Raw genomic sequence first — 23359 nt, 5'->3', positions numbered from 1 at the left:
ACTATACAACCAAAGTCAGATTTCATCCCAAATATCAAATCCGTTTTCCTTTTCCAAACTTTAAAGGAGAACACACGCATTCAGCTTATGATTTATTTTTTTAAATGTCCCTGAAAAAAATCCTACTTCTATAGATTAAGAAAGCTTAGGGATAAAAAGAGAAATGTCCATGACAAAACTGATACTATGATCTCACACAGGTGAGGCATAAATGATAAGATGCCCGCTATAAAAATGATCTCCAAAAAAAGCATTATTGTTTTTGCTATTCAAAAGTAACACAAGTTCACTGGGGATAAAAAGTCCAAAAAGTATAACAAAGAAACAAAATTAATCTTTCATTCCACTATCCAAAGATAACCATTGTTAACATTATGGTCTATATCTTTTCTAGAATGTTCCTACATGTGTTTTCTAGGATATACAACAAAGGCTTACCTGGGGAGTGAGGAATTTGGGCCAACTAAGAAAAAGTGGGATTTTTTGGTAGGTGTTTCAATTACTTTGGTGACAAATGTGTATAAAAGAAGGAGTAGGCCTGCTCCCCAGGCTATGTTGTGTTTTATTCATACACTCACTAATGCGTTCAATAAATATTAAGCACTTCCTATGTGACATGTACTGGGTTAGGGGCTGTTCATTATGTGGGCCTGGGGCTTTACCACACACAGGTGCTCGTGTTATTACCACAAGACATGTGGGAAGGAGAGGGCCTGAGACATATGCTATTTTTGTCCTCTACATATGACTTCATGGAGGGCTGAGGTTCCAGGAGGGCAGATATTTTCGTGGACCACAGACAGGAAGGACCAGAGGGAGTGGCTCTTACCTCCTGAGTGCAAAGGCAGAGTCAGACTGGACTGTTGAACTGTTGAACTGTTCACTTGCCTGGCTTTGTGAGCTGAGGAGAAGGTTATTTAATAGTTAATAAAAGAATAGCTACTATTTATTAAGTGTTGTATGCCAAACAGCATACTATGCATAAATCATTTTACTTACTTCTCACATGAACTCTGTAAGTTAAGAACTAACATTTATTGATCACTTACTGTGTAACCACCACTGTTGTAAGATTTTACATGCAATCAATGCATCAAATCCTTGGGACAAACCTATGAGACAGGTTATGATCCCTCTTTTACAGATGAGGAAATGGAAGTTCAGAAAGACTTGCTCAAGGTCACATACTAGACGTGACAGACCATAATTCCAAAGTCCTTATGGTATTTTCTCTCACAACTATTTAACTTATTTAATTAATGAAAAATAGTGTTTCTAACTAATAAGAAACCCCCATCTCTCCCCAGATTCGATCCTGGGGAAGTTTGTTGAGTGTCACTTCTTAGACACTTCAACATCGAAGCCAGGATAAGAAAACAGACGCTTTAAATAAATATTTTTTAAAACTTTATGTTTTAAATTTATTTATTTATTTATTTTTGGGTGTGTTGGGTCTTCGTTTCTGTGCGAAGGCTTTCTCCAGTTCCGGCAAGCGGGGGCCACTCTTCATTGCGGTGCGCGGGCCTCTCACTGTCGCGGCCTCTCCCATTGCGGAGCACAGGCTCCAGACGCGCAGGCTCAGTAGTTGTGGCTCACGGGCCTAGTTGCTCCGTGGCATGTGGGATCTTCCCAGACCAGGGCTCGAACCCGTGTCCCCTGCATTGGCAGGCAGATTCTTAACCACTGCACCACAAACTTTATGTTTTAAATTAATCTTTTTGGAGCTGATTTCTTTGGGAAAAGACTTCCTTCTTTGATTAATACATTTCATTATTTTTCATATTTTTAAAGAAAAAGGTGATATTACTCTCTTCATAGCCTAAATTGGGATTTCTTTGGCAATTAATAAGCTCTCCTTTATTTAATGACTATTTTTTTATTGTGATAAAATAATGTATGACATAAAACTTACCACTTTAATCATTTTTAAAGTGTACATTTCAGTGGCATTAATTATACTCACATGCTGTGCAACCATCACAACTCTCCATCCCTAGAACTTTCTCATCATCCCAAACTGAAATTCTGCACCCATTAAACAACTTCCCCCAATGACTATTGTTCTTAAAGGAGATAGATAACTATATTAAGCTTAGTTTTCTTTACATGAATGAGCACATAATTGTCTGAGGGATATGAAGGAAAGGGATATTTGCCAGTATAATGGCAAATGCAGAGCCTACTGACAAAGGTATATAATTTGTAAAAATAGCTGAGTGGGCAGAATTCTGATTTTCAGCTGCCCTAGGCACTTCAGTGCACTTCTGATAATGATTTTCCTTGGGCATGTAGTTATACTGATAGAAATCATATCCATGCATAAAGAGTGAGCTTAATTATACATAACTACATACCTAAGATGAGGTTTTACATTTTTTTTTACATATAATTTCTGATTTACAAAAGATGAGACTCTAAATTCTAACTGATCTCAGAAAAGTAGTGTGTGTCACCCTCAGAGCATGAGTGTCTTATTGTATGAGTTCTCCTTTTTACAGGAAGACACTGTATATTACCTTCCCCCTCCCCCTTTCGGGAATTGTTTTCATTACATGGGATTCCACAGTCTCATCTGGTCCCTGCTGTGACTCTGAGGACAGGCAAATGCACAAAGGCTGATTTAGGGTTTAGCATGTAGTCGGGGGGTAGAGCAACGCTAACTGGTCCTATTGAGAATGACACTTCTTCACACCTTCAACTCATTTGTACTGAGCCTAATCATTTGAGCTGAAAATAATAAAAATAAAAAGCAGCTAAAGTGGGTTGAGTGGTAATGTGTGTTCCAGGCACTGTGTAATATGCTTTGCATGTATTATTTTGTTTAATCCTTACAACGCTGTGAGATAGGAAACAATTCTCATTTTACAGATGGGAAAACTAAGGAACAGAAAGATTAGGTTACTTGCCAAAGACACACCATTAATAAGTTACAGACTGAGGATTCAAACCCAGGCTGTCTAGAGCCCTTGTTCCGAGCTGCTCTGTTAACACACCCTCCTGGTCCACATCAAGCTTGACAGCAGTGTTTCCTCATAACAGAGTCAAGGTTAGACCAAAATAAACCACACGCACATTCGAGCCCCTATGGCTGAGGTGAGCAGGGAGTCTCAGCTAAGGTCAGGCACTGGGTCTGGAGGTAGAGGCTATCCAGCCAGGGAAGGGAAATGGAAAAGGCAAGGTCATCTCTTTTCTGGCCCCATTTGTTATTTGGTTGGTGAGAGGAGAGGGGGGGAAGGGGCCTCTCTAAGCAGATTTTAAAGGCATCATGTCATTCTTTGTGCTCTCTCTCTGGTGTTGTGCCCCTTCGCCCTAGGCTCGTAGTTACTGCATCCTTCTTAGAACTGCTCTTCTTGAGGGAACCACCTCCCCCGAGCTTCACTCTCTGATTTACTCTTACCTCCCCACACCTCCACTAGAAGTTTTCTGAACATAACTGATTTTAGCTGGTCATTAGTATAGTGGTGGCCTTAAATGGATGGACTCTAAGGTGAGAATGACTCTCCCCTTCCTTGCAATTCCCTCATTCTCCCAGGAACATAGCCCTGTCTACATTTCTGAAAGCAGGAGTTTTAATGCAAATTACCACCCCAGTGAGGGAGACATTTTTGAACAGGGAGGAGTATTAATGAATTCTGCCAGAAATTGAGGAGGCTTAGCCATCTGTGTCCCAGGGATCAGTTGTTGGGATCCAAGAGCTTCCAGAGGGACCTGAGAGCAGCTCCTGACCTGCTAGTCTCCTCCACATTCTCTCAGGGCCAGAAACACTCTCCTGGCCCTGCTCATGGTTCCTGCCCACAGGGCACAGTCATCCACACACAACTTAAAATGAGAAGTGACTCTCCTGGGAGTGTTCCTAACCCCAAAGAGTGTTCGCAAGTCGTTTTCATAACTGTCGTGAGTTAACTTCCTGTTTCAGGAGCAAGCACTTTACATCTGTAGGTGGCACCTTTGTGAATGGTTTTGTGGACCCTGAGTGCTGCATCCTCCTCGTGTGTAGAGGTAGCAGCTGCTCCACGTTATGCTTGAGGTCTTGGTCTACTTCTGCTCATGAAAACCGTCTGGTATTCCTTACAGAGGTTAGCAGTGTTTACTACATTGTACTTGAGTAATTGTACCTCAAATTAAACGAAAAATATTTTCTGATGCCTTTCATGCTGGAGCATAGTCTTTATTTCAAAATGGTGACATAATATTCAGCTGCCATGATAAGACAGCTCTATTTACCAGTAGTGACAGTTTGCAGTTAAGTCGTAGGAAGGATTTGTTAGGGTGTGTTTAAAGTCATGTATAAATAAAAAGAGTAAAGACCGGATTTAGGATGGGGGCCTACAAGATACCAGCGGAGGCGGCCAGAGTTATTCTTTCACTTCCCACCAAGGTCTTGCCTTCTCTCTTACTTGTTTACAGCACTGTTACAGTATAGTGAACTCTGTCCTCAGCCTACTCTGGAAACACTGCCCCGTTTGGTCAAGTTACCCCAAAGCTACCACCTAGATCACACCATGACAAGAAAAAGAGATGTTTTCAACCAGAATTGGCTTATTTCAATTTTCTATTCTTTATTTCATTTTAATTATAGCCACTTGGAGCCAGTGACTATTTGGAACTGTCAAAGAATTTTGATACAGTATTTTTACGAAACATTCCACAATTTACCCTGGCAAAGAGGACCCAAGCTCGGAGATTCATAACTCTCATTGATAACTTTTATGATTTCAAGGTAAGGATGTGGTACATTTTCTCAGAACTAAACATCTTGGACTGTGGAGTGAGATTATCTGGGCTGGAATCCTGTTCTACCACTTACTTCACTTCTCTGTACCTGTTTCTTCATCTGCAAATTGGAGATAATAATAGTATTTACTTCAGAGAACTGTTGTGAGGACAAAATAAACTAATCCAGGTAAACCATTTAAAACAACACTTGGCACAAGCTGAATGCTGTATAAGTATTATTGGGAGTAGCAGTAATAGTAATAGTACTATATTAAAAATCCCATCATAAGACAGTCTGCTATATTACCAAATCCTTCATTCAACCAGACATATCATGTGCTCTGCCTATGAGGATGCACAGCACAATGCCTTACCTAGACTGAGTGCTCAGTAAATACTTGTTGCATGAATAAATTATTGGACTGATAAAATAATGAATGAATGAATGACTAAAGTGCCCTCCTCAGTATTAGAGTTTTCTCTCCCTCTGACCCAGAAATCCCAGTAACTGTCATCTCTCTAAAAAAAAAAAAAAAAAAAATCCAGGTGTTTTAGCATGAATTGCAGAGCCTTTGTCCCTTCATCAGAGGCAGTATTGCCTAGTGGTTAAGGAGTAGGCCCTGGGACCAGGCTGAATACCTTGAAGACCAGTTTAACCTCTGGAACTTGAATTGCCTTCTTTAGCAAAAGAAGGCAATAATGGTATTTACCTCATAAGATTGTTGTGAGGTACATGAGCATGTAAAGTACTTAGAACATCGTGTGGCGTACAGTAAGCTTTCAATGAAGGTGAGCCACGATTAATAGTATATACCTATAAATATATATTTACAGTAAAGTATAAGTACCACTTCAAATTAGAGTAAAATATTGTTTCACTGTTAGATACAGTTTTTCCTCCTTATTCCTTGTACAGAAAGAGATAGAGCAGTGATTCTAAAATTGAAGGGACTTTGAGGGGAGGAGAAAGTACCAGAATCTGCTGGGAGGGAGAGGTGAGATTTTTAATGTTTCCTTTATTCCTTCATTCAACAACCTTTATCATGCCAAGCACAGTGCTAATTCAGTGACAAGCAAAGGCAGACATGGTGCCTGCCTTCATGGAGCTGATAGTCTAGTGCTGAAGAAACACTAATGAAATGTGCACAGAGCTGAGTGTAAAGTCCTTACTGGGATGTTCTCTTGGAAAGAGAGGGGAGTTGGTGCTGTGAGAGTACAGGGGGAGAGTAAACTGATCTTTGTGTGGGACATGGGGGTGGGCATGGAAAGTCCTGCTGAGGACCAGCTGCACCAGAATCACCTGAGCTACTTAAGATCCGGATCCCAGAGCCCACCCCACCCCCACCAGCAAATGAGGACCAAGCATGGGGCCTGGAGCCTGCTCGTTCACCAGCTCCTCAGGTGCTGCTCACAAACGCTGAGATGTGATGGCCAAGCTCAAAGTGCGGAGTGAAGAGCCCTCACCAGGGTGGCGAGTTTGCAGCAAAGGCCCTGTGATGGGCCTGAGCATGAAGGGCAGCCAGCGTGGCTCTGGTGCAACGCCGAGGGCAGCCTGCTTTAGTGAGCACAATCAAAATCTGCTGCATGCTTCCAGGGGGTGTGCGAGCAGGGAGTCAGCAGAGGCAGGAAGCTGAGAACACCAGAGCTTAGGGGTCAAGTCCTGTCACTTGTCTCCTTCTGGGTCACTCATCCAGAGACTCTGCTCTGAAATAATCGCATGGGGTCCAGAATAAATCGCCTGGAGGTGGCACTCTGTTTTTAGAGGGCAGTGCTTCAAGAAGAAAGTGGGAGAGGGGCATTGGTAGGTGGTTCTTAGACTGGAGGATTGATAAACTCTTATTTTTTTTTAATCTTTCAGCTAGGAATACCTTAAAGAAAGCTTATGGTCCCCACCCCTTAGTCCCACCCCCTGATCCTACCTCCCCCCACTATTTCACTTCTTCGTTAGACAAAAAGATTTATCTGGCAATATGATGAAATATCAGAACTACTCTCCTAACATTTGCTTCAACTAAATCACGCATTTGGAGTTTATACTCTTTTTTTAAAGCATAGTCGAAATTATCTTATTTCAGAAATTGGGAGCATTAAACAGACATTGTTCTAGAATGTATTCTAGATGTATCTGTGAAATGAGGGCATTCCCATCTAAATAATGAAAAAAGTATCATTTGTGATTTAAATAATTTATAAGAGGAGGTAAAAGGCCATTTGGATATAGAAAGACTAGTTCCAAACATCAATACATTATTTTAAAGTATCAGCATATTTACTGAAATAATGATTTTAAAAAGATGGCTGTGAATCCTGAAAACAAATTCAGGTCTCCTTAAACATCAAGAAGAGTATGTTTTGTATATAAACTAGTGGAAATAAAATTTATAAAGATAAAAAAGCTGTTTCTGATATATGATCACGTATGTACACTCAAACACTATGTAATCAAGAAATATTAATGTCAAGCTTAGTCTTTTTGAAGGATGTCTGGCAGGATGCTGAAATAAATGTAGGTTCTGGAAACTCAGGGTATAAGTAGAGTAGCAATGCACTGAACTTAGCAGTCACCTATGCAGCAAAGTGGTAACGGTGCATCTGGGGAGCATCTTTGATGCACACAGAGATGGGCTCCAAACAGTCAGGTAAAAATGTCAGCCTCAGTTGTAATGGAAAAACCACTGAACTTAGAACTGGAAGATCTGGGCTGTTATCACAAGTTGAGACCTCTCCAGGCCCCAGGTTGCCCAATAAAACCTTTGTTCCCGGGGGCTTCCCGGGTGGCGCAGTGGTTGAGAATCTGCCTGCCAATGTAGGGGACACGGGTTCGAGCCCTGGCCTGGGAAAACCCCACATGCCGCGGAGCAACTAGGCCCGTGAGCCACAACTACTGAGCCTGCGCATCTGGAGCCTGTGCTCCGCAACAAGAGAGGCCACGACAGTGAGAGGCCCGCGCACCGCGATGAAGAGTGGCCCCCACTCGCCGCAACTAGAGAAAGCCCTCGCACAGAAACAAAGACCCAACACACCCATAAATAAATAAATTTATTAAAAAAAAAAAAAAAAAAAAAAAAAAACCTTTGTTCCCTACTTCAGAGGGTGGTATAAGCTGTGTGGAAATATTTGTAAAGTACTATGCAGTTTAAAAATATCACTTTAAAGAGACTCAAACTATAAGAAAAAATATGGACGTGGTCAAAAGGCTTTTTTTAAAAGTATTTTGTTTCAAAAATACATTTGGAAACATCTGTGATCCTAGGCTATCTGAATATGGGTTATGTGGTTTGTCTATTTACATTTCAGAGATATTCCAGAAATAGGAAAAAAGTTTTCCAAATATTGAAATCCACCTTAAAGAAATGCTGGGGCTTCCCTGGTGGTGCAGTGGTTAGGAATCTGCCTGCCAATGCAGGGGACACGGGTTCGAGCCCTGGTCTGGGAAGATCCCACATGCCGCGGAGCAACTAAGCCCGTGTGCCATAACGAGAAGCCACCGCAATGAGAAGCCTGTGCACCGCAACGAAGAGTAGCCCCCACTCGCCGCAACTAGGGAAAGCCCGCGTGCAGCAATGAAGACCCAACACAGCCAAAAATAAATAAAAATAAATTTTAAAAAAGAGAGATTTCCATATAATTATTTTTTAAAAAAGAAATGCTATATTCACTTATTTATGCAAGATTTTTATTCATGAAGAAGATACAGTGTAAATGGGTCCTGCCAGTTTTGAAACTTTGACAACCACATTTTGCTTATGCTTCTTTTATGGACGTTTAAGCATGGAGATTAATGAAATTTTTAGTAGCTTTAGGATAATTTAGGATAACTTCAGGATAATCAGCTAAAATCTCTAATTAGAAAAACAGATTAATGAAATAGGAAAAAAAATGTCATAGATTGAAGCTTTAAAATATTTTTTTTTCCAAAATAAAGATAGGACTCGGAGAAAATGTGTAGAAGTAGAAATAAAGTTAAGACTGTTACTTAGATTGAAAGAGGAGTTCAAGGCATTGTTCTTTTGTAAATATGCATTCTATAAACTCATAAAAGTGTATTTTCACCAAGTACCAGTTTTGCTGCATATATTTAGAACCATTTAAAAATATATATCACTTTAAAGAGACTCAAACTGTTAGAACAAATATGAACATTTTAAAAGCAAAAATCCAAGCTCCCTGTTATGACAAATAGATTTTTATTTTATGAGAAATTTGTTTTTACCTTCAACTTGTGAAAGGTAAGGAGTAACACCATTTACTCATTTTCCTCTGTTTCAGGTGCGCATAATTTGCTCTGCATCAACTCCCATATCAAGCTTATTTTTGTATGAACATCATGACAGTGAGTTGGAGCAAAGCAGAATACTGATGGATGATTTGGGGCTGAGCCAGGTAGGCGATATTAACATAATCTCTTTTTATTATAAAACAGCTTAATTGTTTTTGGTTTGATGCATGGCTACATTTTGAAGAAGGAATGCAGTATGTATTTAACCACTGATTTGCTGCTCTCTTCTAAAGCCAGTATAGCAGACGTATCCTCAGCATCACTAAATGTAGAGAATTACAGCCTTAGAGTGGAAGGAATCTTCGTGATCATTTTTGCATATGATAAAAACAAAGTCCAGGGAAGGGGATTAATGGGCCTGCGGTTACACCACTGACTAATGGCAGGCCAGAGCTGGATCCAGGCACCGTCTTTGGTTCTGGGCTCATTTGGCATTCTGCTACACCATGCTGCCTTTTCTGGATATCCTTCTTCATGTCTGCTGGATTTGTAGAGTGCATGATACAGTATCCAACCATGTGAACTGGCTATTCCAGGACTATGAAGTGCCTGGCAAGGCCCTTGCTTTAAAAGAAATCCATGCTTCATCTCCTAACCCCCATTCTGTAGACATCTGTGGAACACCTGTGGGTGCCAGGCTCTGGGGACACACTGTTGGGAACCAGCCTATGCTGGCCTAGTTCTCCTGGAGCTTGGGGTCTGGTGCTTCACCCCAAGCCAAGCAGAAGTGACTTTGCATTTCCTTCTTCTGCATGAATGTTACAGGGTATATTTCTCAACTGTAGGCAATTGAAGTATTAGTCAAAAATTTAAAACTATGAACATTCACCCCCAGAATGAGGCCAGCCCCATTCTTTCAACCCCAGTGTTGAAAGGCTATTTGGAATGAGGAGACAGTTCCTTATTGACCTGAGTAGAAATTACATGTTCTCAGGAATCTGGGAAAATGAGGCCAATAATTCTTTAAAAAGTAAACTTTCAAAATATGATTATTTAAATCTACATGTAGAAATAAATAGCTGCTTATGATCCCATTTCTCTAAGAGTGATACATCCAAATAAAGTCTTCAACAATTTGGAAGAATACACTTAAGGGGCTACATGATCTCAGTTCCTAAAGTCCTTTAAATCATTGGCTTTAAAATTTTTCTTCTGATCAGGGTTCAGATACAGGGCAAAGTAAGCTAAGCACTTGGGGCTAATAATCATGAAGAAATCAGGGCACGTGACCGTAGGGTGATGCAGTTTTACAGTAGGTCAGTAACTTGGACTTAGGAGTCCAGAACTTTTCTCTGAAAGAGTGTAATAGCAAACCCCTAAGGAAAGAGACAAAAATTCAATGTTCACTTCTGGCCACAGGCTGGTGTTGGAATCACCAGTCCCAGGATGTTTACTGGCCTCACAGGGGGCTCCCCAGCTCAGCTGCTACATGGGAGGATCAAGTGTCCCAGCAGTTCAAGACCAAAAGCAGCTCTGGCCTTCCCGAAGTAAGCTCCCAGGCACGATCTCCAGATCACCCAGTTTGGAAAAGGCTCTTCAGAAGTTCGTCTTCAGGCCTCCCCTCAGGAATGTGGCCCTGTCTGTGGAGCTTCAGAAGAGGGTCTCAGCCTCGTCCTGACATACCAGAACTTCTGGGTTTTTCTGTTACTTATTTCTGCTGTGCACTTTTTGAGAAAAAATTCCTTTTCTGTCTGGAATGTCCTTCCGTTAGATTTTGTAGAGAACTTTCATCTGAGCAAAAATTTTCTTATTTGGATTTTGGGGTGTTGTTTCAGCTTTAATTATTCATCGAATGTTTTCTCCCTGGTAATTTGTTCTGTTTATTGATTATTGGTTTAAATTAGCTGATTCTCTAGTCTAATTTAAGAAATTGTATATGAAAAAAATTTATAGAATATTTTGTAATATAAACCCAAGAAGTATTTTTTAAAGTCTGTACTTAGTTCTTTAAATTTTTAGTTGTGGGGGTTTTAATTGGTGCTAGGTTGTTGTTTTGTTTTGTTTTTTGGTAACCAGGACTCAGCAGGAGGACTCGCCATGTTTACTGGAGAAGAGGAAATCTTTGCATTTCAGCGCACAATTTCCCGACTCACAGAAATGCAGACTGAACAATACTGGAATGAAGGGGACAGAAGCAAGAAGTAGCCGTCACTTTTGCATGAATAAAACTCTGGGCAAATCATTACCACAGGGAGAACTCTTTATTATGGGACTTGAGGGAATCATTTTCTCATCATTAATTAAGCACTTTGTCCTCTGGACCATTTTTATCTAAAATTGCTGTCAAAGATGTAGTGGATTAGTAAGTTAAAGCCATTTTTAGGTCTACTTTTTGCCTATTTATCTGGCCTTATTTCTGCACCACAAAATTAAAATCAGCACTCCTGAAGTTGAATGTAGGACTAGGCATTTTGGTTTCATATTAAGCCACCTGAACGAACCTTGAACACACACACACACGGTAAATGCAGGGTGTCCGGACATCTCTGAGCTTTGGCTACATGGTAGCCACACAATAGAAACACATCTTTATGAGAGGGGAAGAAAAAACTCTACATTTCAATTCAAAACAAGGAAAGCTTTATGATCTTATTTCTTTTCTTTTTCCCCCATGGTACCTTATATGACCCTGGCTTTTTTTTTTAAAACATCTTTATTGGAGTATAATTGCTTTACAATGTTGTGTTAGTTTCTGCTGTATAACAAAGTGAATCAGCTATATGTATACATATATCCCCTTATCTCCTCCCTCTTGCATCTCCTTCCCACCCTCTGCATCCCACCCCTCTAGGTGGACACAAAGCACCGAGCTGATCTCCCTTTGCTATGTGGCTGCTTCCTACTAGCTATCTATTTTACATTTGGTAGTGTATATATGTCCATGCCACTCTCTCACTTGGTCCCAGCTTACCCTTCCCCCGCCCCGTGTTCTCAAGTCCATTCTCTACATCTGCATCTTTATTCCTGTCCAGCCCCTAGGTTCCTCAGAACCTTTTTTTTTTAGATTCCATATTTTATGTGTTAGCATACAGTATTTGTTTTTCTCTTTCTGACTTACTTCGCTCTGTATGAAAGCCTCTAGGTCCATCCACCTCACTTCAAGTAACTCTATTTCGTTCCTTTTTATGGCTGAGTAATATTCCATTGTATATATGTGGCACACCTTTATCCATTCATCTGTCGATGGACACTTAGGTTGCTTCCATGTCCTGGCTATTGTAAATAGAGCTGCAGTGATCATTTCGGTAAATGACTCTTTTTGAATTATGGTTTTCTCAGGGTATATGCCCAGTAGTGGGATTGCAGGGTCGTATGGGTAGTTCTATTTTTAGTTTTATAAGGAACCTCCATACTGTTCTCCATAGTGGCTGTATCAATTTACATTCCCACCAACAGTGCAAGAGGGTTCCTTTTTCTCCACACCTTCTCCAGCATTTATTGTTTGTAGATTTTTTGATGGTGGCCATTCTGACCAGTGTGAGGTGATACCTCATTGTAGTTTTGATTTGCATTTCTCTAATGGTTACTGATGTTGAGCATCCTTTCATGTCTTTATTGGCAATCTGTATATCTACTTTGGAGAAATGTCTATTAAGGTCTTCAGCCAGTTTTTGGATTGGGTTGTTTGTTTTCTTGATATTGAGCTGCATGAGCTGCTTGTATATTTTGGAGATTAATCCTTTGTCAGCTGCTTCATTTGCAAATATTTTCTCCCAGTCTGAGGGTTGTCTTTTCGTCTTGTTTATGGTTTCCTTTGCTGAGCAAAAGCTTTTCAGTTTCATTAGGTCCCATTTGTTTATTTTTTTATTTCCATTTCTCTAGGAGGTGGGTCAAAAAGGATCTTGCTGTGATTTATGTCAAAGAGCGTTCTTCCGATGTTTTCCTCTAAGAGTTTTATAGTGTCTGGCCTTACATTTAGGTCTTTAAACCATTTTGAGTTTATTTTTGTGTATGGTGTTAGGAAGTGTTCTAATTTCATTCTTTTACAGGTAGCTGTCCAGTTTTCCCAGCACCACTTATTGAAGAGGCTGTCTTTTCTCCATTGTATATTCTTGCCTCCTTTACCAAAGATAAGGTGACCAGATGTGTGTGGGTTTACCTCTGGGCTTTCTATTCTGTTCTATTGATGTATATTTCTGGTTTTGTGCCAGTACCATACTGTCTTGATTACTGTAGCTTTGTAGTGTAGTCTGAAGTCAGGGAATCTGATTCCTCCAGCTCCATTTTTCTTTCTCAAGATTGCTTTGGCTGTTTGGGGTCTTTTGTGTTTCCATACAAATTGTGAAATTTTTTGTTCTAGTTCTGTGAAAAATGCCAGTGGTAGTTTGATAGGGATTGCACTAAATCTGTAGATTGCTTTGGGTAGTAGAGTCATTTTTACAATGTTGATTCTTCCAATCCAAGAACATGGTATATCTCTCCATCTATTTGTATCATCTTTAATTTCTTTCATCAGTGTCTTATAGTTTTCTGCATACAGGTCTTTTGTCTCCTTAGGTAAGTTTATTCCTAGGTATTTTATTCTTTTCGTTGCAGTGGTAAATGAGAGTGTTTCCTTAATTCCTCTTTCAGATTTTTCATCATTAGTGTATAGAAATGCAAGAGATTTCTGTGCATTAATTTCATATCCTGCTACTTTACCAGATACACTGATTAGCTCTAGTAGTTTTCTGGTAGCATCTTTAGGATTCTCTATGTATAGTATCATGTCATCTGCAAACAGTGACAGCTTTACTTCTTTTCTGATTTGGATTCCTTTTATTTCTTTTTCTTCTCTGGTTGCTGTGGCTAAAATTTCTGAAACTGTGTTTAAAAATAGTTGTGAGAGTGGGCAACCTTGTCTTGTTCCTGTTTTTAGAGGAAATGGTTTCAGTTTTTCACCATTGAGAACGATGTTGGCTGTGGGTCTGTCATATATGGCCTTTATTATGTTGAGGTAAGTTCCCTCTATGCCTACATTTTGGAGGGTTTTTATCATAAATGGGTGTTGAATTTTGTTGAAAGCTTTTTCTGTATCTATTGAGATGATCATATGGTTTTTATCCTTCAATTTGTTAATATGGTGTATCACATTGATTGATTTATGTATATTGAAGAATCCTTGCATTCCTGGGATAAACCCCACTTGATCATGGTGTATGATCCTTTTAATGTGCTGTTGGATTCTGTTTGCTAGTATTTTGTTGAGGAATTTTGCATCTACGTTCATCAGTTATATTGGCCTGTAGTTTTCCTTTTTTGTGATGTCTTTGTCTGGTTTTGGTATCAGGATGATGGTGGCCTCATAGAATGAGTTTGGGAGTGTTCCTCCCTCTGCTATATTTTGGAAGAGTTTGAGAAGGATAGCTGTTAGCTCTTCTCTAAATGTTTGATAGAATTTGCCTGTGAAGCCATCTGGTCCTGGGCTTTTGTTTGTTGGAAGACTTTTTCATCACAGTTTCAATTTCAGTGCTTGTGATTGGTCTGTTTATATTTTCTCTTTCTTCCTGGTTCAGTCTCAGAAGGTTGTGCTTTTCTAAGAATTTTTCCATTTCTTCCAGGTTGTCCATTTTATTGGCATAGAGTTGCTTGTAGTAATCTCTCATGATCCTTTGCATTTCTGCAGTGTCAGTTGTTACTTCTCCTTTTTCATTTCTAATTCTGTTGATTTGAGTCTTTTCCCTTTTCTTGTTGAGTCTAGCTAATGGTTTATCACTTTTGTTTATCTTCTCAAAGAACCAGCTTTTAGTTTTATTGATCTTTGCTACTGTTTCCTTCATTTCTTTTTCATTTATTTCTGATCTAATCTTTATGATTTCTTGCCTTCTGCTAACTTTGCGGGTTTTTTGTTCTTCTTTCTCTACTTGCTTTAGGTGTAAGGTTAGGTTGTTTATTTGAGATGTTTCTTGTTTCTTGAGGTAGGATTGTATTGCTATAAACTTCCCTCTTAGAACTGGTTTTGCTGCATCCCATAGGTGTTGGGTTGTCGTGTTTTCATTGTCATTTGTTTCTAGGTATTTTTTGATTTCCTCAGTGATCTCTTGGTTATTTAGTGGCATATTGTTTAGCCTCCATGTGTTTGTATTTTTTACACTTTTTTTTCCGTATAATTGGTATCTAATCTCATAACACTGTGTTCGGAAAAGATACTTGGTATGATTTCAATTTTCTTAAATTTACCAAGGCTTGATTTGTGACCCAAGATATGATCTATCCTGGAGAATGTTCCATGAACACTTGAGAAGAAAGTGTATTCTGTTGTTTTGGATGGAATGTCCTGTAAATATCAATTAAGTCCATCTTGTTTAATGTGTCATTTAAAGCTTGTGTTTCCTTATTTATTTTCATTTTGGATGATCTGTCCATTGGTGAAAGTGGGGTGTTAAAGTCCCCTACTATTATTGTGTTACTGTCGATTTCCCCTTTTATGGCTATTAGCCTTTGCCTTATGTATTGAGGTGCTTTTATGTTGCATGCATAAATATACAATTGTTATATCTTCTTCTTGGATTGATCCCTTGATCATTATGTAGTGTGCTTCTTTGTCTCTCGTAACATTCTTTATTTAAAAGCCTATTTTGTCTGATATGAGAATTGCTACTCCAGCTTTCTTTTGATTTCCATTTGCATGTAATATCTTTTTCTATCCCCTCACTTTCAGTCTGTATGTGTCCCTAGGTCTGAAATGGGTCTCTTGTAGACAGCATGTATATGGATCTTGTTTTTGTATCCATTCAGCCAGTCTGTGTCTTTTGGTTGGAGCATATAATCCATTTATATTTAAGGTAATTATTGATATGTATGTTCCTATGACCATTTTCTTAATTGTTTTGGGTTTGTTTTTGTAGGCCCTTTCCTTCTCTTGTGTTTCCTGCCTAGAGAAGTTCCTTTAGCATTTGTTGTAGAGCTGGTTTGGTGGTACTGAATTCTCTTAGCTTTTGCTTGCCTGTAAAGGTTTTAATTTCTCCATCAAATCTGAATGAGATCCTTGCTGGGTAGAGTAATCTTGGTTGTAGGTTTTTCCCTTTCATCACTTTAAATATGTCCTGCCACACCCTTCTAGCTTGCAGAGTTTCTGCTGAGAAATCAGCTGTTAACCTTATGGGGATTCCCTTGTATGTTATTTGTTGCTTTTCCCTTGCTGCTTTTAATATTTTTTCTTTGTATTTAATTTTTGATAGTTTGATTAATATGTGTCTTGGCGTGTTTCTCCTTGGATTTATCCTGCCTGGGACTCTCTGCACTTCCTGGACTTGACTATTTCCTTTCCCATATTAGGGAAGTTTTCAACTATAATCTCTTCAAATATTTTCTCAGTCCCTTTCTGTTTCTCTTCCTCTTCTGGGACCCCTATTATTCGAATGTTGGTGTGTTTAATGTTGTCCCAGAGGTCTCTGAGACTGTCCTCAATTCTTTTCATTCTTTTTTCTTTATTCTGCTCTGTGGTAGTTTTTTCTACTATTTTATCTTCCAGGTCACTTATCTGTTCTTCTGCCTCAGTTATTCTGCTATTGATTCCTTCTAGAGAATTTTTAATTTCATTTATTGTGTTGTTCATTATTGTTTGTTTGCTGTTTAGTTCTTCTAGGTCCTTGTTAAACGTTTCTTGTATTTTCTCCATTCTATTTCCAAGATTTTGGATCATCTTTACTATCATTACTCTGAATTCTTTTTCAGGTAGACTGCCTATGTCCTCTTCATTTGTTTGGTCTGGTGGGTTTTTACCTTGCTCCTTCATCTGCTGTGTATTTCTCTGTCTTCTCATCTTGCTTAACTTACTGCGTTTGGGGTCTCCTTTTCGCAGGCTGCAGTTTCATAGTTCCTGTTGTTTTTGGTGTCTGCCCCCAGTGGGTAAGGTTGGCTCAGTGGGTTGTGTAGGCTTCCTGGTGGAGGGGACTGGTGCCTGTGTTCTGGTGGGTGGGGCTGGATCTTGTCTTTCTGGTGGGCAGGGCCATGTCCAGTGGCATGTTTTGGAGTGTCTTTGAACTTAATATGATTTTAGGCAGCCTCTCTGCTAATGGGTCGGGTTGTGTTCCTGTCTTGCTAGTTGTTTGGTATGGGATGTTCAGCACTGGAGCTTGCTGGTCGTTGGGTGGAGCTGGGTCTTAGCATTGAGACAGAGATCCTTGGGAGAGCTCTCACCAATTGATATCACGTGGGGCTGGGAGGTCTCTGATGGTCCAATGTCCTGAGCTCAGCTCTCCCACCTCAGATGCTCAGGCCTGACACCAGGCCAGAGCACCAAGACCCTGTCAGCCACACAGCTCAGAAGAAAAGGGAGAAGAAAAGAAAGAAAAAAATGATAATACATTTTTAAAGTTATAAAAAAAATTATTAAAGTAAAAAATATAAAATAGTAATAATAATAAAAAAAAGAAGAGCACAACCAAACCGAGAAACAAATCCACCAATGATAAGAAGCACTAAAAACTATACTAAGATAAACATAAAAATCAGAAACAAGTCAGTCACAGACAGCAAACCCAAAGTCTACAGTTGCTCCCAAAGTCCACCTCCTCAGTTTGGGATGATTCGTTGTCTATTCAGGTATTCCGCAGATGCAGGGTACATCAAGTTGATTGTGGACATTTAATCCGCTGCTCCTGATGCTGCTGGGAGAGATTTCCCTTTCTCTTCTTTGTTCGCACAGCTCCTGGGGTTCAGCTTTGGATTTGGCCCCGCCTCTGCATGTAGGTCGCCCTCAGGCATCTGTTCCCTGCCCAGACAAGAGGGAGTTAAAGCAGCGGCTGATTAAGGGTCTCTGGCTCACTCAGGCCAGGGGAGGGTGGAGTATAATTGCAATGTGGGGCAAGCCTGCAGCGGCAGAGGCCAGCATGATGTTGCAACAGCCTGAGGTGTGCTGTGTGTTCTCCCGGGGAGGTTGCCCCTGGATCATGGGACCCTGGCAGTGATGGGCTGCACAGGCTCTGGGGGGATGGGGGGTTTGGAGAGTGACCTGTGCTTGCACACAGGATTCTTGGTGGCTGCAGCAGGAGCATTGGCGTTTCATGCCCGTCTCTCGTGTCTGAGCTGATAGCTGTGGCTCGCGCCCGTCTCTGTAGCTTGCTTAGTTGGTGCTCTGCCTTCTGTGGGCAGACAGGGAAGGAATCCCCTCTCCTCGCACACCCCGAAACAATGGTCTCTTGCCTCTTAGGCAGGTCCAGACTTTTTCCCGGACTCCCTCCTGGCTAGCTGTGGCGCACTAGCCCCTTCAGGCTGTGTTCACGCAGCCAACCCCAGTCCTCTCCCTGGGATCCGGCCTCCGAAGCCCGAGCCTCAGCTCCCAGCCCCCACCCGCCCTGTTGGGTGAGCAGACAAGCCTCTCAGGCTGGTGAGTACTGGTCAGCACTGATCCTCTGTGCGGGAATCTCTCCGCTTTGCCCTCTGCACCCCTGTTGCTGCGCTCTCCTCAGTGGCTCTGAAGCTCCCCTCCCCGCCCAACCCCCGTCTCCACCCGCGGAGGGGCTTCCTAGTGTGTGGAAACTTTTCCTCCTTCACAGCTCCCTCCCAGAGGGACAGGTCCCGTCCCTGTTCTTTTGTCTCTGTTTTTTCTTTTTTCTTTTGCCCTACCCAGGTATGAGGGGAGTTTCCTGCCTTTTGGGAAGTCTGAGGTCTTCTGCCAGCGTTCAGTAGGTGTTCTGTAGGAGTTGTTCCACATGTAGATGTATTTTTGATGTATTTGTGGGGAGCAAGGTGATCTCCATGTCTTACTCCTCTGCCATCTTGAAGGACCCCCCTTCTCTGATCTTATTTTAAACTGAAGTCAATAACATTTTAGAATATGGACTTATCCATGTGATTGTTGGGGGCTATAAATTACTCTAAATCTCCCAGGCCTCCAGACTTCCTTACAACAGAGAGTATGTTTTCTACCCTGAGTTCAAGCTTGGCAGGCAGGACCTGATCTCCAGTGGACACAGAGTTGCCTGAAAAAAATCGAGGATTATGATACCATAGAAAAAGGAGCAAGGGTGTCAAATTCCAACTGACAGGTAGATCCCCCAACTCTGACAGCCAGGAGGAGGACAGACACCAGGAATGGGGACCAGTGAGAGAGTGTTGGGAAGGGCAGAGTCCTGGACATGCTAAGCAGCAGAATGGGCTCTCCTCACCTGAGGCCATAGGACCCTGTGGACCACGGCTCCTTCCCACTGCTCACATGCTTTTGCTCTGGTCACAGGATGTCACTGCCACCCTTGCCTCTGCTTCTGCTGCGCAACGGGCCTAACAGTAAATGGGAAAGAACGCTTGACGAACCTGCTTAAATAAAATCCACTTTGTCGTCCATTGAGGTCATTCCTTGACTATTCAAGTACAACCTGAGTTTGCTAACTGTTGTCACAGAAGGACTTGGTTGAGGCTGTTACAAGAGTCTAAATCCCTATTCAAGAGAAAAGAAAAAAATGTGAAATCCACAAAGTCTTGTGAAAATCAACTATTTTGGGGGAGTAGGCACAGGTGAGTCAGTTTAAATAAATGATTATAATTAACATAAGTAAGCTCTTTGAACCTATGTATTAATAATTTATAAGTTAATAATCTATCCATATTAGTCTATTTTGGACATTAACCTAAGTCAATCAGATGGATAGATAAGGTGCCCAAGAATAGAGAAACATTTAAATCAAGCCTTCTGAAAATTAAATGTGATTTGAAAATATTTTTATGGAAGTGAAACAGTGAGTTCAAAAAGAGGTTAAACAGGATATAAGGGAGAAAGGATAGGAAATAACCACTGTGCCAGATTTATTGCTAGACATTTCTAAATCTCACATAAAAAATAATCCTAGAGAGATAATATAATCATCCCTGTTTATAGACAAGAAAACTGAGGCTTAGAAAAGTAGCTTGACCTGAGATTCATAGTTTACAGCTACAAAACTCATGTACTATGTTTTATACCACACCACCTCTATAAAAACGAGATCATTTTTAATAGTGATTCTTTTTTGTTTAACTCAGTGAAGATGAACTTACAATAGAACCATTGCTTTGAACTCAAAAAGTATAAAATGTTTAACTTGAGTCTTTCAATCTTAGCTTTTTGTTTTCACATTTCTTTGCCAGTTATGCTATTCCTTAATAAAAAGACAGTGTGAATGGCTAGACAGACTGGTGGACAGCCTGATCGATAGAAACAGGAACGGTCCCTGAGTGTGTGGGTGTATGTGAAATAGTCCCCCACTCAAGTTCTGTTGCAAAAGTTTATTTGAGGTCAGATATTTGAAACGAGAATTTCATTTTTCCATAGAAACAATAATGTGATGTTAGTTAGAGCCTTGGCTCAATGCACAGAAGCCTATGGAGTTCTCAGTGTAAACGCCCTATAATTTTGGTACTAAAGAACTTAAACTCCTTTTAAAATACAGTTTTTGTCAGTTTACCTAGGCCCTGTAGTTCGGGCCTAGGTACCAGGAAGGCAGAGGAGGGCTTATCAGGAGATAGCTGGAGATGGTACATTTTTATCCCCATCTCCTCTCCACAGAGTCTGTTTCATAAAACAGGCTGCAAGAAAAAGAAACCAAAGACTTAAAGAAAACCTCCTACCAGGAAACAATATGGTAGTTCTACTAAAAAGGAAATTAATGCTAAAGTGAAACATGAAAATGACCCCTAGATTGGAAAGCAACATTTCAATTCATGTGTTTTTTCTTCCAAGTCCTGTCCCAGTTACCCTCTCAGCATTCCAGTCTTTCTCCCTGGGATTGCATGAAATCTCTCAGAGCAAATACGCTCTCTCTCTCTTTTTTAAAAAATGCTTTAAATTCATACTTTGAAGATGGAGGTTTGAGCTGAGTATTGCTGTGGAACACTCCCTCTCACCTAGGAGGTGACCGAGGGTCACACTGAGGGTCTTTATAGTTGGGAAAATGCCAAGAGTACCCTCCAAAATGACCACTAATCTCCAAATTTAGAAGAAATCAAGTGGAGAAAAAGGAACACTTTTCTTTAAAAAAAAAAAAAAGAAAGAAAAATCTGATCACTGCATTATTCTTGTATTTCTTTAGACAGTTGATAGGCTTATTTGTCAACATCAGTAATAATGATATAATAGACTTAAAGAATGTTTAACCTATTTCTGATGTTTACAAGGCACCAAAGAATATAGTACTGTTCTAATCAAATTTATGCATTTTCAGTGGGATTTCAAATTTTAGTCATAGGCAATATTTTAATCTCCCTGAATATATATATTCCTTGTACCTACAAGTGTGCAAATAACATAATTTTTAAATTACTTGGAATTTTGAAAAAAAATTTTATTTGTAAAATATGTAAATGGGTATACTCATATCCATTTATTTATTTAACATTATTTAAGAGACACATCATGCTTACTATGTGCTGGGCATGGTTCTAAGTGCTTTATAAATAAACTATTTTGATCCTTATAATAATTCAATGAGATACATACTGTTATACCATTTGCAGACAGGGAAGCTGAAGTACAGAAAACGGGTCCAACAACTGCTAAGATGTACACTGGAGTTAGTAAAATGATCAAAATACTAATTTAATAAACTTCCATGTAACTGCTTCTGTCCTGAAAACATTCTTCCTACTCCAAGTAACTTGAACCTACACTTGCAGCCCCTTCATCTGGGGTAAAAACACCCAGAGGGATTGGGCTCCTGGGTCCTGACATTTGGGTTCCTGATCAATTGTGGGACTCCGTCTGGTAGTAAGTCTGTGATCTTGTAAATGACCTTCCTCAGATCCACTAGCCTCATAAGACATCACTTGCTAGTAGAAAAGGATTTTCTTTGGAGATGAATTTATAACTTTTTCTTTAAGGCAGATTCATTTTACCCACTGGCACAGCAGTTCATTTTACTGGTACAGAAAATTTAAAATAATACAATCTATCCTCTTGTTGAGTGTCTGCTGCCTTATACAGCTTTGCACTAAAAACTTCACATACATCACCTCATCTCGTCTCGACTCAACCCAGTCAAATGTGTCACCTACTGACCTGTTTGTCATCTGTGATGGTGTGAAATTCCAGAAGGACATCTGTCCATCTTCCAAGCTCGCTCAGGAAGTCTTCCAGAGGTCATCCTGAGAAGTTTCCTCTCTCAGGGCTGTACTTGTCGGGGCCCCATCAGTTGAGAGCTGATCTCTCTGATGCACCTGCTCTTATCCGAGTACAGAGGGAAGGGCCCTGGATCTGGTTCTGCCAACTTTTGCTTTGTAACCTTGAGCTGGTGCTTTGAGCCTTTGTTTTCTCATATAGAAATGAGAACAGCAATTTCCATTTCATAAAGTTATTCTGAGGATAGTTGGTAAAGAGCACTTTGCAAATGGCAGAAGATTAAATACATATTAGTTGTTATTGATAGTGATGATTATGATCAGAAAGTAACAATAAATGCCTCCTCTGCTTTGCATCATAGCCCCTTGAAGAATGCAAAACAAGAGATGACCTATCCCAACTGAATATGGTTTCTAGCAGAAGGGAAAAGATGCACATTACGTGGCTAGACACCAAGGGCACAGAATTCTGGCTTAATGAGATGCTGTGAAGATTGTTAATTTCAAACCCATTCTTTCAGGATTAATAGAGAAAATGGATTGTCGTCGAACATTAAAGATTTCCCAGAAAGAGGGCACCATCTTGTGGTCAGTGGGAAGAACTGACAAAAAAAAATGTCTAAGAATCACGGAGTTGGAGAGCCAAGGTTCTCAAAATTGTAGTTCCCAGGCCTACCCCGGAGAGTCAGATGCAGTTGGTGAGATGTGGGACCCCAGGTAGGTACTTGGTAGAGCTCCCCGTGGGATTCTCCCCAGGGGATTCTAATGTGCAGCCAGGGTTGATAACCGCCAATCAGGAGGTCTTTCCCCTGACCACACAGAGTTGGGCCCATGTGGGACTCGTGACTCCTCACCAGGGCACTTCCCAGAGAGTAAACGCTGCTGCTGTGATGCACACCAAGGCCTCTTAAGGGCCTCCCTGCCGCCTCCGAGAGCCTGTTCCTCTTCTTCCTTCCTCTGCTTCTCCTCCTTCCCTAGACTCTCCTGCCTTCTCCACCCCTACTACAGCAGACTAGCTAACCCAGCAGTGCTTCCTACTTTGCAAAGCACTCGCTTCTACCCTATCATTTCATCCACAGCAGTTCTCTGAAGGTGTGATTATCTTTACTTCCTAAGAGGAGATGGAGGCTCAAGGTGACACAGCCCGGAAACATGTCTTCTAGACCCAAATCTTGTGCTAATGGCCTTGTCTGCCACAGCAGTACTAATAATAGTCCCCATTTATTGAGCAATTGTGGACCTTGAGGGCTGGGATAGGAAAGATGTGGGTGTAGGGGCATGGACAAGGGGATTGCTCCTCACAGCACCATATGGGATGGCAAAGAACTGGAACATGGTAGTCGGCAAAACTTT

The 23359-nt window shown here is 40.6% G+C and overlaps 1 protein-coding gene across 2 annotated transcripts in view; it reads left to right on the top strand.

The window, feature by feature from the left end:
* AFG1L (AFG1 like ATPase) overlaps positions 1 to 11346 on the top strand; it is a 201586-nt gene extending 190240 nt beyond the window's left edge. Inside the window, exons 11-13 of one of the 2 annotated variants that reach the window (XM_036872273.1) lie at positions 4580 to 4720; positions 8986 to 9099; positions 11012 to 11343. In XM_036872273.1, coding sequence (XP_036728168.1) covers positions 4580 to 4720; positions 8986 to 9099; positions 11012 to 11140 — 384 coding nt within the window. In that variant the 3' untranslated portion in view covers positions 11141 to 11343. Of the gene's footprint in view, positions 1 to 4579; positions 4721 to 8985; positions 9100 to 11011 lie in introns of both variants that reach the window. The other variant, XM_036872274.1, reaches the window with a different exon arrangement.
* Positions 11347 to 23359: the final 12013 nt, after the last annotated feature.

The sequence above is a fragment of the Balaenoptera musculus genome, chromosome 12, assembly GCF_009873245.2.
Source record: "Balaenoptera musculus isolate JJ_BM4_2016_0621 chromosome 12, mBalMus1.pri.v3, whole genome shotgun sequence".
Classification (NCBI taxonomy): domain Eukaryota; kingdom Metazoa; phylum Chordata; class Mammalia; order Artiodactyla; family Balaenopteridae; genus Balaenoptera; species Balaenoptera musculus.
This window is presented reverse-complemented; position numbering and strand designations above follow the sequence as displayed.